The 13,938-nt window shown below is 40.7% G+C and overlaps 1 protein-coding gene across 1 annotated transcript in view; it reads left to right on the forward strand.

Moving 5' to 3' along the window:
* The window catches only part of MALT1 (MALT1 paracaspase), a 23,692-nt gene that overhangs the window by 4,782 nt on the left and 4,972 nt on the right, over positions 1–13,938 (forward strand). Inside the window, exons 3-14 of the mRNA XM_017739862.1 lie at positions 717–920; positions 3,068–3,189; positions 3,594–3,744; positions 3,868–4,046; positions 4,292–4,388; positions 5,068–5,100; positions 6,193–6,219; positions 7,315–7,350; positions 8,167–8,370; positions 11,410–11,587; positions 12,752–12,826; positions 13,216–13,343. Of these exons, the coding sequence (XP_017595351.1) occupies positions 717–920; positions 3,068–3,189; positions 3,594–3,744; positions 3,868–4,046; positions 4,292–4,388; positions 5,068–5,100; positions 6,193–6,219; positions 7,315–7,350; positions 8,167–8,370; positions 11,410–11,587; positions 12,752–12,826; positions 13,216–13,343 (1,434 nt within the window). The remainder of the gene's footprint in view (positions 1–716; positions 921–3,067; positions 3,190–3,593; positions 3,745–3,867; positions 4,047–4,291; positions 4,389–5,067; positions 5,101–6,192; positions 6,220–7,314; positions 7,351–8,166; positions 8,371–11,409; positions 11,588–12,751; positions 12,827–13,215; positions 13,344–13,938) is intronic.

Genomic DNA, 13,938 nt, shown 5'->3' on the forward strand with positions numbered 1-13,938 from the left:
CGGCGGCACCGCGCGGGCCAGCGGCCGGGGTTTATCTCTCTCTCTAATCTTCTAAAACTCTGAAAGTCCACTTGATAAGTGAAGGTATCACCACATACGGAAGGTATCTCGGCCCCAGGTTTGCGTGGCACTGTAATTTAATGAAAGAAACGTTGATGAATCTTCTTTGTGCGAATATGTAACCTTGTATTCCCTTTAGGTAGCTGTCATCGTTTTCTTATTTGTGTTGATTGAATTCGCTGTGATTGAAAATGCGTTAAGACAACACCAAAGTTGAAACTCTGAAGTTCAGACGCAGTTAACTGACGGTGGGTTAGGCTGGGCTCCAGTAGTCAGTTGTTTTAACAACTTTAAAATCAGTCTTCCTGTACTTTGAAGTTGAGAGTCTGACTCACTCTCTACGGCTTCTGAACTAGGCACATGGAAATGAAAGGTGCTGTACTACTTTTTCTGCTGAAACTTTAAAAGTGAAAATTAGAATATTTCTTAATACATTTGCTGAAAATTGTGAGGTATATGCATCTCTTGCAGCATCCAACTCACTAATACCAGTTTCTGTCTGTGGAGGTACCACTGAATAACCTCTGAACTCCTGAAGGAAATGCTGCAAATATGTTCAAATCAGCTAGGAGTTTCCCATCTCCATTTTTAAAAATCTTTTTATTTATCTACAAGTGATTGTTAACCCAGGTCCTTTCTGAGAAAAAGGAATTAAGAAGGTCTATGCCATGTCTTTCTCGCATTATTCCATAGCCCTCTGGATTTGGAGCAGTGTTCCCTCCAGGTGCTGGAGCCAGAAGGCAGTCCCAGCTGGAGTCTCCTGAAGCTGCTGGGGGATCGGGGCTGCACTGTGGTGGAGCTGGCAGAGTCCTTGCAGGCCCTGGAGCACACAGAGGCTCTCCGATGTCTCAGCCATTCAGGTCAGTTCTGGGCTGTGCTTTCACTGCAGCTCTGGATTTTACACTGGAAACACTCAAGTAACTAATTTTCTACAGTAACTAAAAACATCTTTAGTGCTTGAATTCTGGTAGTTGGGATCCAGATGATTACCAAGGTAATTGGCTCATCTGATTCTGAGGTTAAAAGTAAGCCAAGCCTTCATGCAGCATTGTTGCAGACTTGGACTTGGCTGCATGGATATGCTGGCTGTTGCCATTCCATCTGCTGACTGGGGTTTGGTGTCAGCCTGTGCCTCTGGGAGATGCTTATAGACCTGAGATGGACAGACAGGTAGTGCAGCTGGCACTTGGGTCTGGAGGTGTCAGTAACTTATCCCAAGTGTAGGGGAAGGATCCAGTTAGGGCAGTTCTGGTACATGCTGGATTTCGTCCAGCTTGCTAACTGGACAGATAAACTTAGTTTAGAACTAGATTTTTTTCTGCTAACACATGGACTTGATGATCCCTGTGGATCCCTTGCAGCTCAGCATATTCTATGATTCAGTGTGGTTGTTCACAAAGTCTAGGAAGTGGGGCAGCACAAGGAGATGATACACAAGTAGGACCATGGGGATCATGTGCTACTTGCTGTAGTACAAAACCAGAGCCGTCTCTTAGGTCCTTCTTCTTCAGGATGGGGTGAAATTCAAACTCCTAGGAAATGAAAAAAGCTTCTCTGAATGGGAAGTGGAAATGAGACCGGCAAGCTCCTTGCCATGCTGATGGCTGTCCCGTTCTTTGGACAGTGTGTGAGAAGAAGCCATGGGCTGAGAACCATTGTTAGGACAATCTTGGGATTTTTAAATTCCACAATATGTACAGGAAGTGACTGTGTAGTGCTGAATAAACTACAGGAAAAGAAATGAAACTGTGAAGAAATTATGGATCAGATTTCTTAGAACTTGTTTAGAATGCTTCTGAGGAGTGCAAAATACTTATCAGGAGAATTTTCTTTTTTTAAAAAAAGTGGAAGTTTTGGAAAGAGCAAGTCTTGTTAATTTTTCTGTCCTTTAAATTGAAATAGTATAATTGCTGTTTGTATTGGTTGTTAGAGGATTGTGATGCTCAAAAACTACTTAACACACTCAGTTTAACTGTGGAAAGCAGCAGAGGAAGTGTTGAATGAGGAACTGAGGTAGTAATCTCCAGTGCTAGGTGTAGAAGGAAGTGATTTTGGAGTAAAGAAGGCAAGGAATTTTGAAGTGTTGCAGCTATTTTGGAGTAGCTGCTGGTGTGTTCCACTCTTTCAGAGTAATCCTGTGTGTGGAGATAGCTGATAGAGCCCACTGCCCTGCCAGGCAAGGTTATGTGATTTCCAAATGCTATGTGGTCTCTGTTTCGGGCTGTTGCCTACATGGGTTCTGGTCTAGTTGTACCATCCAGAGCAAAGAATGCTTCAAATAATGTTTTTTAAACTTTCTGTTCTGCCGTTGACTTCCCCCCCTTCTTCTGATGACCTTGGCTACACCAGTGGATCTGTTTTTGGGATCATGCTGTAACAAGATCTGGAATGGTTTAGGTTAAGAAAATAACTGCATCATGTCATAGTTGCTCTCCTGGCAGTTAAGATTTGAAGTGGAAAATTTTACCTTGCAGAAAACCCCCACCCTGTGTTCTGGAGGAGTTAGAAGCATAAAGCTGAAACCAAGGATTCAGCTCATAAGAGTCCATAAGGAATAGCAGGAAAACACACTCTGTTGGACTTAAACTCTGACTGCTTTGACTTCCTCAGGCTGGGCCTAATCTTAATCTGAACAGCTCAAAGAAATTGTTGGGAGTAAGCAAATGCTTAAAACTGGAAATATCTTTCTAAAAAGGGATCTGTGATACCATAAGATGTATTATTTCCTTTAAAATTAAAATATCTGAATGATCTGCTTTAAATCTTTTATGAGCTCCATCGAGTACTGATTGATTTGAGCATGGATTTTGTGTAGTGGAAGACAATTTTGAATGTCTTTAAGTAATATAACTAATTGGAACTGTGCATATACATAGTACAAACAAACTATTTTCAAGTATATTTAATGACAGAAATGTTCTTTGCTCCAAGGGCAATTTAAATGCAAATGTAAATTATGGACTTGTATTTTTTCATAACTTTCCTATGTGTAAATTCTGTCTTAAAGGTATAAAGATCATTGTACAGCCAGACTCTCAAGCAGTGCTCTCTGGTCAGATTGTCAAGCTGTGCTGCTGGGCAACAGGACACCCATTTGTGCACTACCAGTGGTTCAAGCAGGAAAAAGAGGTCAGAGTTCGTAAAGAATGTAGGGTTTTTAAATAGTAAAAATAACACATAATGATTTTGGATTACCCTTTTTTTAAAGACACTTAACTTACAATAAGAGAAGATTGTTGTATATACTCATAAAACCAAAATTTTAAGAAATGCTGGATAATGATCCTATGAGTGTGCTAAAACAAAACAGTGATTCCTTATATTCGCACCACATTGCTCCTGGGGGCTGTGTATGTGGAATGGGGCAGAAAGGAAGCTGTAAGTTCAGTTGTCTCTCAGCCTACCAGTAAGTTTCAAGTAAGTGAAGGAGTTGAGGATGGTGTTATGGACTTGGAAATAAATATTATAATGCTTGATCCTGGTTTAGATTAACCAATTGAAATGGAAGTATTTTTGGTTCACCTGTGATGCAGGTTCCCCATGGTAATTCTCCAGAACTGGTTTTGAGTCCAGTGAGTGTAAAGGATTCTGGCTTTTACATCTGCCGAGTGAACAGTGAATCTTCTTTCATGTTCAGTCGGTGGGCACGCCTTGAAGTTTGTGAGCTTCAGGATACGGCTCATGGTAAGTGGCAAAAACCCCTTCTGAAAGTGCCTTCCTGCTTCCTCGAGGCACTTGGGTCCCTGTTGCTGTGCTTAGGTTGTCTGACACTTCCTTTTCTTTTTACTTGCTTTTTATTTTTTTAAGGGAGCTTAATGGGTTTGCCTGAAAACAAGTTGTGCATTTGTATTCAGCCTCAGCCACAAAACCTGACAGTGGGGGATGCTTTGGTACTAGAATGTGGAGCTGTTGGAAACCCAATTCCTCATTACCAATGGTTCAGAAATGGATTTCCTTTGGCAAATGGGAGCAAAAATGTCTACACAGTAAGTTACGGCAGTGGGCCAGCCTTGGGAGCTAATGTGTAACCACCTTGAGCTTACTAGAGAAAGTTCCCTTGAAGAAAATAATTTCTCCAGAACCTTGATAACTTCTGACAAAGTGCTCACTTGAAGTGCTGCTTTTCGTTTTTTTACTCTTTCTTGCCTGTGGGCTTAGATGCAAGGATTAAATACTTGAGGCAGGTATTTTTTGGAGGTCTGTTGGGATGATTGTGATGATGCTTGCATAGGTAACTTACGTGGATGTGGAACATCAAGGAACATATTGGTGTCATGTATTCAATGACCAGGAGGACGAAGACAGCAAGAAGGTAGAAGTCATTATAGGTAAGGAGTTTTTCTGTTTCATAGAGGTCAGCTCCTTTGTCCATTTCTTCCACATCATTAGAATTTATTTTTGAAGCCTTCAGTATTAAGCCAAGCACATGCCTTCTATATTTTAAGTTTATCAATTTGTTAAGACACCTGTGCCTGCTTCCAGCAAATGGAATTTTACGGCTTTGGGTTTTTATGGTAACCAGCACAGAAGTGCTATCCCTTTTTTGCATTGCCAGCATGTATGTGGCTTGTTAGCAGATGCAAGATGATTTATGCTTTTTGGCAACTAAAAGCCACTTTAGCCCTTGCTGGGGACATGAACTCTGTTACATGGAGTCCTTCAGCAATCGGGACAGGTGAGATTGTTCATTTCAAGTGGAATGAATGAATAGAACACATTTCAGTGCATGTGTATTTGCGGTGAACTGAAGAGGAGCAGATCTGTTTGTATAGCTTCCAGATCTATTTGGCAATACTGTTGTGTAATTTCCTTACCTCAGTAGTTTAGTACTCCTCAGTTTCAGGAATAGTTACTGTACAGTGTTATGGTCAATGCAGATTTACTCTGCTGTAAAGTGAGCCAGATTGCAGAGCAGCTTGACAGTGCCCTTTGTCTTCCACTTTGTGTGCTAACTCTCATAACTGAGAGCTCTTGTCTTCCATTTTTTCCCCCTCCTTAAAACACAAGGAAGGAAAGCTATGGCAGTGGAGTGCACAGAAGGTAAAGTAAACCTCTAGTTGTGAAGCAGTTTTCAAAATCAGTGATGGGGATGACAGGCTGTTGAATGTGTTGCTGAAAAGCATGTGTGGGTTAAGAGCTTGGGTTTAAAATGATGGATAATGCAACAGTCTTTCTGCACGTGCTTCTCTCTTCTGTTCTTCTAGACACCATGATCTAGAGCACACAGGAGAAAAACCAGGCTACTTTCTTCTTTTGTGGTATTCAAATAAATGTAAAGATCTGGAGATTTCTTTGGTGGGGCTCAGGAGGCAACATCCTAGCAAGAAAATCTGGAGATGTTCAGGAACCTGGGTGATCTTAGAGAGCTGGCTAGAGCTAGTTCCAGTGTCAGCTCCATGTCTGCAGAAGTGTTTCTAGCAACTTTCTTAGGATGATTTCCATTCTCGTTTGCATTGTTGCAATGGGGAGGAAGAAGTGTGTGTATTGTCACATTTAATGTTGGTACCATCCCTTGACTACTGAGCATCTCAGAGTCTGCAATATTCACAGCACAGGGGATTGTGTACAACAGCGTGTGGCTGCTCCGAGAGACCACTGGTGCTTCAGAGATGTTAGTTTTCTTTTCCCTGCTTTCCAGTGTTCTCAGAATAAAGAGATGAAACCCCTGGTAACTTAGAATGTTTGAAAACTGTGTCTGAAATCTTACTGAATACAGGTAGCTTACCAAAATCAGATTTTTTGCTCAGGATGTTGCTTTTTCAGCAGCCCTTCAAACATCTGTTCTTCAGTGGGATGATTCTGATGCCTTGTTCCTTGTTCCTTCAACCTTCTTGCATGCCTGTGGGATTGAGGTGTAGTAACTGTTTCCCCCCTTTGTTTTTACATCTACTGTACTGCAATACTGTGTCTAGCACAGCTTAATGTATTGCTATAGGATTTTCTCTTCTCTGTGTGGAATAAGCACAAAAGGTTTGATTTGCAGAAATGCAAAGCCAAAAGTATTTTAGAAAAGTAGTTTGTTTTCTGTGTTCGGCTGTGTTTAATAATGGCATGGCACTTACATTTTTATTAATAAAATGGGGTTTCTGCTTCTTGTTTAAACCATGATTTTATTGGTGTTTTTCTTCACAGAAGATTTAAGTGATCTTCAGGAATCAGGTAAGTGGTAAGTTTTGAAAAACTTTAATTTTGCATCTTCATTTTAAGTTACAAGTCACTGAAGCCTCGCTGGGTTACAGTATAAACTTTACAGTATTTGGATGTATCTGTAACTGAGAATTGAATAGGAGCTGATACCACCTTAAGAGCAGCACCGCTTTCTAGTTCCAAGAGATTTAACTGGAAGCATATAGAGAATCATAGGGGTGCTGTTCATAAAATCACGCAAGGCTGCACATGAACTTACACAGATACAAAGGGAATTACCTTTCTTGTCTGTGGTTTCTTGGGACTCTCAGTTTTAGCACATTGCTGCTTTCTCAGATAATTAAGGTGAAAAAGATGTGAGGTGTCTGGCTGTCACTCATAATATGTTGAATGGCATATTTCTTGCAGTCATGTTGGAGTCAGCCGATGTGATTTGAAGCCTGTTAGGTGTTTATTGTAGAAGTGTAGATCCATAATGTTGCTCCAGAAGGCATTATCCCTAATACAGTTTTCCCAAAATCTCAACTCCCAAAGATAGTGCCCTGGGTTAGACATCAAATACGTTTATGTTTGCCCAGCCTCAGTTTCAATCACTGAAGGGCTTCTGTCATACTGTGTGATGTTATCCAGGTGTACCACTTTGGCACACTGCTTACTGTTCTTCTTGACACAGCATTGGCTCTGCCACCCCTCTGTGAAGTACAAAATAAAAGAATTTTCACATCCAGATGGTAATCTCTGCTAAGCATCCTTCACCTTGCATGTCTGCATTTCGTTTGGAGAGGATGAACTGTTCAGATGTCAGTGAAAATGCCAATGTGCAGTTTGTGAGATTCAGCATCTATTCTTTCTTAATCTATATAACTAGCTATTCACATCCTGTCAGGCTGTGTGCTGGAAAGGGTGAAGGAAATCAGCTAAAGAACAACAGCAATATCAACAAAACACCCCCAAACCCTGCCAAAAAAAAAAAAAAAAAAGAGGGCTTTTTCTTGCATTAAACTAGTAAAGTGTTAGACAAAGCAGTGCCACTAGACTGTGGCTGTGGGGAATATGCAGTTCATTTTCTGTAGTCACTGACACGCTGTTCTTTTCTTCTATTTCAAGCAGACCCACAAGAAGAGTCAAGTCACAGACCTGTGGGTAAGTAGTTTTGTGCTGGAATGGCTGTATGTATTTGACACCCAGGTATTGCTTCTACTGACACAGTGCAAGACCTGTGGGGCAAATAGAGAGCTGCAGGGAGGGAAAGCTGTCGATGTTTGCGTAGTCCATTTACAATGCTTGCTTGCCCTTTCAGGAGTAAACTGTGCTGAGGGCACCAGTATTTTTAGTGACCCTGTGAAGCATCTGCAGCTTCTCATCTGTTTCAGTTTACTGCTTCAGATTCCTGTGGCCAGTGTGTGACTCCATTCCTTTGAACACTGGGAGGCAGTGGTATTGGGATGATGTGATAGAAAGGATTGCTATGCTGTCTGCTGAGGAAATGCTGTCCTTGCAAGCTCAGCTCTCCCTGTTCCATCATGTGGATGCTTTGATGCTGAGCTGAAGCTCATAAAGAGATGGATCGCACATGTGCTATGACGAATAGTTGCTAGGATTTTTAATCTCATTCTTAAATTTGCACTGTACACTTGAGTGGTCAGGCATGTTGTCCTGTTGATACTGAACCAGGTGGAAAGGCTGCTGGCCACCGTCAAAAATTTATGCCTCTTCCAGGTTCATCAGTGTTAGGGGGAGTGTGAGTGCTCCCCTCTCATGTGGGTAAGTTTTCGTCTTCAGGCTGAAAAGAGAGTTGAGCTGTATTGTTGATGTGGGATGACTTGTAAAATCAGATAAAATATTGTGCCTGAAGTGAGATTGGATACTCTTTTCACTTTGGAAAACCTTCAATTTAAAGGTGTTGAATCCATGGAATATATAAATGTGACATGTTTTTTTCTCTGTGTGTTTTGGCAGCCACAGACAAGGTGGCTCTGTTAATAGGAAACATGAGCTACTGGAATCATCCCCAGCTCAAGGCTCCAATGGTAGATGTCTATGAATTGACCAGTTTGCTAAGGCAGCTGGATTTCAAAGTTGTTTCTTTGCTGGATCTTACTGAGTCTGAGATGCGAAATGCAGTGGATGAATTTTTACTTCTCCTAGATGAAGGAGTTTATGGTAAGAACACGTAAAATCCCTTCTGAAGTAGGTCAGTTTTGTATGTATCAAGTAGCAAACATCTGGTATTTGCCTCTCCTAAACAAACTTCAGGCTAAATATGATGCATGTAGAATGGGAAGAATAAGTTAAAGGCACCCACCAGCATATCCTCTGATATCCTTTGGTTAAAATGTTATTGTTCCTTTGCTTTTAGAGCAGACCAAATGTTTGAACTTTTTTCTTTAACCACACCTAAAACTGCAATGCAGGCTTTTGTTTTCTTTGATAGTACTGATAGTACTTTGCCTAGATTTGATTCTGGGGGACAAAGCACAAGACAGAAGTCAGGGAGAGCATGATGGAATTGATGCATGGAGCAAAAGCCTTCATGTCTTGCATGGAAAAGGCCAAGAATGACCTGGTTTGGAGTGTAAGAAAAGTTCTTACATTTTCCACTGACTGCCACTATTTTTTCATTTTTCTAAATTCTAAGATTGTATAAAAAAACTCCAGGAATTATTTAGGACAGAGAGCAAAAAGTTTTGCCAGGTCCCCTATTTAACAGATTGCAGAATTCCTGTAGTAAAAGTCCATCTGAGAAAACATTATTTGATCCCTTTTTGGAACGCACGGTCAGCTTATTTCTTAGTATGACTTTTTACGGGTGTGTTACCTGATGCTCTGTCTGTGCAGAACTGGCTGCTCTGACATTTGGGCATTTATATCTGAGCCAAAACCTGCCTGACATGAAGCCTCAGTCTGGCAGCAACATGAGGCTTTTGAGAGCTGTTTGCTCTTTCTATTCCCTGGGAAATAGATGGGCTTATCTATTTGGGTGAGCTTTAAGGTTTTTACACCTTCTCAATTTTTCTCTATAACTGTGGACATTTTTGCAGTTGTACTTTTTCAGCTAGTTGATTTAAAAGGTAAACAGAACAGTTTTTCAGTGGTGTTTGGCAATAACTATTTCAGTTTAAATCATCATTTTGTTCTTTCTTCATGGTGGCTATTAATGGCTTAAAGCCTGTAAAAGATGCTGTCAATGCACAAATAGGTAATGATTTATTGCCTTTCTAGTGGGCATAGCTTCAAATAGAAGAGGCATAGTGACTACTGCTGTTTAGTCTGTGCTACATATAAACCTGATGCCTACTAGGTTGTGTAATTCTGGCTTACTGCCAGGAAAGTGGCATTTCAGATGCTGGTCCTTAAGGGCAGGAGTAGTAAACAAAGTGATGATGATTGTCTCCTCTGATGTCTTAGTCTGTGCTGTTCTAAATGTAGGCTGCAATTAACATTGTATTCCACACAGGGTAAAAGCATAGACCCATATGTTTGAAAGGCTAAAAATATTTAGGCTGCTTAGTTTTTAAATGAGAGGGACTGAGGGAGGGAGAGAGGCGGATATCACTTAAATGCTGACGTCTCTGAGGAACTTGAGCCTACTTAAAATTGTTGTGTGTGAGTCTCTGTTGAGGCCCTCCAAACATGTTTACTCCACTTACCCCAGGTATGTGCAGATTTATTTCTGATGTTGAGCTCAACATATTAACTGTTGCAGGTACTTGGCACATAGCACAGTCATCTGCCGAGGACAGAAAAGGAATGTAGTCAGTCAGTCCCATTACTTACAGAATACATGCTCAGATACATATAATCTCAAATATAACCCTGATTTAGGTCCAGATCCAAACTCTGGAAATCACATTAAGACTTCCCTTTTAACTTAGGGCCTGACACAAGGTCATGCAGTTGCACTTCATACCTTATTTAGCTCTCTTGAAGCTTGCCTCTCTTGAGGCTCAGGTAGCCCTCATATTTTCATTTCTTGTAGCTATGTGTAATGAAAAGGTGAAAACATTTAGCGTGCCCACCTCCACAAGCTAAATTAACAGTAGATCATCTTGGTATATTAGGGTGAGGCTTATTTTGGGTTTTCTCTGAATGTGCCAGAGCTGTAGGTGACTTAAATTTCTCAGCAAATTTTAGTAAGAATAACAACATAAGAATATTGTATCTCCAGACAGCATAAATTGTCAGATTTCTGTTGACTTTTATTCAGCTGAGCACTAAATACTAATTGCAGATCTGACCCATAGACTGCTTTGACTAGATAAATAAAAATTCTTTTAAAAAGATGGAATTCGCATCATTAAGGAAAACCAGCACTGGGAATAGGCAATAGGAAAATTCAATTAAATCTCACAAGCCTCTGGTAACTGCATTTTATGGCAGTAGAGATTATTGATTCTAAGGTCATCTAATCTTCATGCAAATTTATATGACTTTAATATTGGACATTTTTATTCATATAAGGAAAATCTAAGCCCTAGCTTGCAGTTCCCTTTCTCAGGGTTGAGAAAAAATTTTATTCCATGATCGGGTTGGTTTTGTTCTACAAAAATATTGCATGTTTTATTGAAGATTTTAAATCTTAAAATGTTGTAGACTGTTGTGTAGTGACACATGAGGGACATGATGGCAGGATAATCATTTCTGGCTAGGTAAGCATCAAAGACTTTGTTTGTTTAGTAGACCCAGAAGAGTCATGAGTCTGTAACTAGGAGATACAGCTGCAATCAACTGAACATGAGCCGTTGGTAGTTTGGTAATGGGGATGTGCTCTGGAGTCCTACCAAACTCTTCAGCATTTTTTTTTCTGTCTATGAACTGCAGACTTACTGCTGCTCAGAGCTTTGTAACTGCACATGTGGAGAAGATGTTTTACAGTTGGCACATTTCCTTGTTCCTATCTGTGAGTTACACACATACATAACAAACTGTTTCTATTAGAGGTCATGACTACTTAGAGCATTTTAAGAGTATTTAACTTGGTACATTTGAGCAAATATCTAACTGATTCTATTGCATGTGTGATTTTTGTGCTTCTTTTAATTTATTGTGTTTGTGTATTGTGGAGTTGATGTTGATGTGGCTTGGAGGGGCTTCAGTGAACTCCCTGGCCCACAGTCAGAGCTGTGCATGACGGTTTTGACCTGCTAAAATGGACAGAAGTCTCTGATGCACTGCTCACTGTCACACGTGTTTTGAACTCAGGTCTGTTATACTATGCTGGCCATGGCTATGAAAACTATGGGAACAGTTTCATGGTTCCTATTGATGCCCCGAATCCCTACCGCTCAGCAAACTGCCTGTGTGTGCAGAATATCCTGCGGCTGATGCAGGAGAAGCAGACGGGACTCAACGTGTTCCTGCTGGATATGTGTCGCAAAAGGTATCCCCTGCATTCCGAGGTGGTGAGAGCTGACCTCAGCTCTTTGGGATCTTAACAGAAAGCTGGGTCTCCTGCTGACGAGAAGTCTTTAGGCTGAGAATTTCCTGTACTGCAAAGTTCATGGTTCTGAGAATTCACAGCCTGCACCTGAGTGCTTTTAGCATCAGTAGGATTCATCCACAGACTTCTGCCTGTGGCCTTGGATAGAGAGGTGAACCTGGTGGTTAGAATTTGTCCCCATGGGTACATACCTGCCTCCTGATTTCAATGATATTTATTTCTTTTTTGTTGTTGTTTTTTACAAGTTATAAACAGACTGATCAGATAAAAGTGAAATTGGGCATCTTAAAGAAGAAACGAGAGCCTTTCCCCTGGCATCATTATCTATCTTCTTCATTACAAGGAGGAAGGAGAATCACTGTGATCAAAGGAACGTTAACTTAGCAGAAGGGCTCAAATGAAGTGCTTATTTTAGAACTCTTCAGAGCCATGGATTTTGCTTCTGTACTGAGGATGTTGTGTCTTTATTTAGAGGTTAAAAAACAACTGATTGATGGGATTTTTCTACACAAAGTACTGTGTTCTTTCCATGTTGAGAAACTACTATGCTCAATTAAACTTGCACTTGAAATCAGCTCTTCAGTCAGCACTTCTGGCAGTTGGTCTCTGAGCAATGTTTCATAACAGAAAATTGCTGGTGCTTTAGTATCTGTGGAGCCTCTAAACTTCTCTGCCAATGAAATGCCCATGACCCAATTCAGCTTCACAATCTGCTGTCCAAATAGAAAATCCATTGACGTAAGCCTCGTACTAACAACACCATGGTTGGGGAGGGGGGTGGATTTTAAAAATCATGCAATTTTTGAAATAATCTGAAATGGGTGGATATCAGAATTGTGTTTTGCAGAGATTGCAGCCAAACTCTGCTGGTTACTACATCGTGCCCTTCTCTGGATAATGCATGGTGCCTCTGTCTTTACACTGCCCTCAGGCAGAGTGTTGATGGTGCTGACTTTTGTCTTTTAGCAGTCAGGATTCATTTCAGACTTGTAGGAGTGAAAAAAATTACTGGTTCTGAACTTTGCTTTTTTTGTATTTTGAATTTGTTGCCATTATTAGTTCTCAAATTATTATTTTACTTCCTTGTGTTTCCATTCATTACAGAAATGAATATGATGACACAATTCTCATCTTGGATGCTCTGAAGGTTACAGCCAACATTGTTTTTGGATATGCAACGTAAGGAAGTTTTTCTTCTTCTGTGCCGCAGAAATGACTGAGAATGTATAGCTGATCTTTTCCAGAACTGTGCTGTGGGTCAGTAACCTTGGTCACTTTTCAAGCGCAAAAACTGCTGAATAGAAGAAGTCAGGAGCTTTACTAAAGTTGTCTGTAATAAATGTAAGCTCCTCATATGAGCAGTTTGATGAACAGGTCTGGTCTGTGATGTCATTGTAAGAGAAAGTTCCATCAGCTGCTTGCAAGGGAACACGAAGAGCAGATTGGCCTTGAACACAACCTGGTTTTCAAATTATAGGGTTTCTTTCCCTCATTCCCAACATAAATTTACTGTTAATCATGCAGGTTTTTCAGTGTTTTTTCCTTGTCCAATGCTGATGATCTCACAGGTGCCAAGGAGCAGAAGCTTTTGAAATTCAGCAGTTGGGGTTAGCCAACGGAATCTTCATGAAGTTCCTTAAGGACCGTTTGTTAGAAGACAAGAAGATCACTGTTCTGCTTGATGAGGTTGCAGAAGGTGAACTCCAGCTTACTGCACTAACAGTCTCCTCAGTCTGCATTACTAGAAACAACTTTGCTTCCATGTCCTTCCTCTCATGGTGTATGTGTTACACTACTTAAAGCTCTTGTTGCATTTTGTTCAAATAGCAGGTGCTACTGGGCAGCATATTAACAACATTCCTGATGCTGAGCTTCTTTAATAGTGTTCAATTTTATACTTTGCTCTTCAGTGAACCTTATTTGTTCTGAGTATCTTTCTGCATGGAGCTTTGAATTGTCCATCTACAAAACTGCTCTTCTGTCCTGTGGTGCCAGCTGTCTTGTGGTAGTCCAGTTGTTTGCATGTTCATTTAAACAATTAACAGAATCCCACTTGCCTAAGAGTGCTATAGCAATGATAACAATTTGTTCTCTGAGTGCAGTAAAAAGGGAAATGCACTGTGTTAACTTGCCTGTTTCAGTGATGGTATTTTTGAGTTGATGGGAGAAGCACTAAAGTGAAAAGTGTGGAGGGAAGTGTACTGCTTCTGTGAAAACATCTGCTCCAAGCACAGAAGAATGGTGTCATACTGGTAGTGTAGGTGCATCAGCCCAGCTCTGCCCTGGGTTCA

This window comes from Corvus brachyrhynchos, unplaced genomic scaffold (genome assembly GCF_000691975.1).
Source record: "Corvus brachyrhynchos isolate BGI_N302 unplaced genomic scaffold, ASM69197v1 scaffold297, whole genome shotgun sequence".
NCBI lineage: Eukaryota > Metazoa > Chordata > Aves > Passeriformes > Corvidae > Corvus > Corvus brachyrhynchos.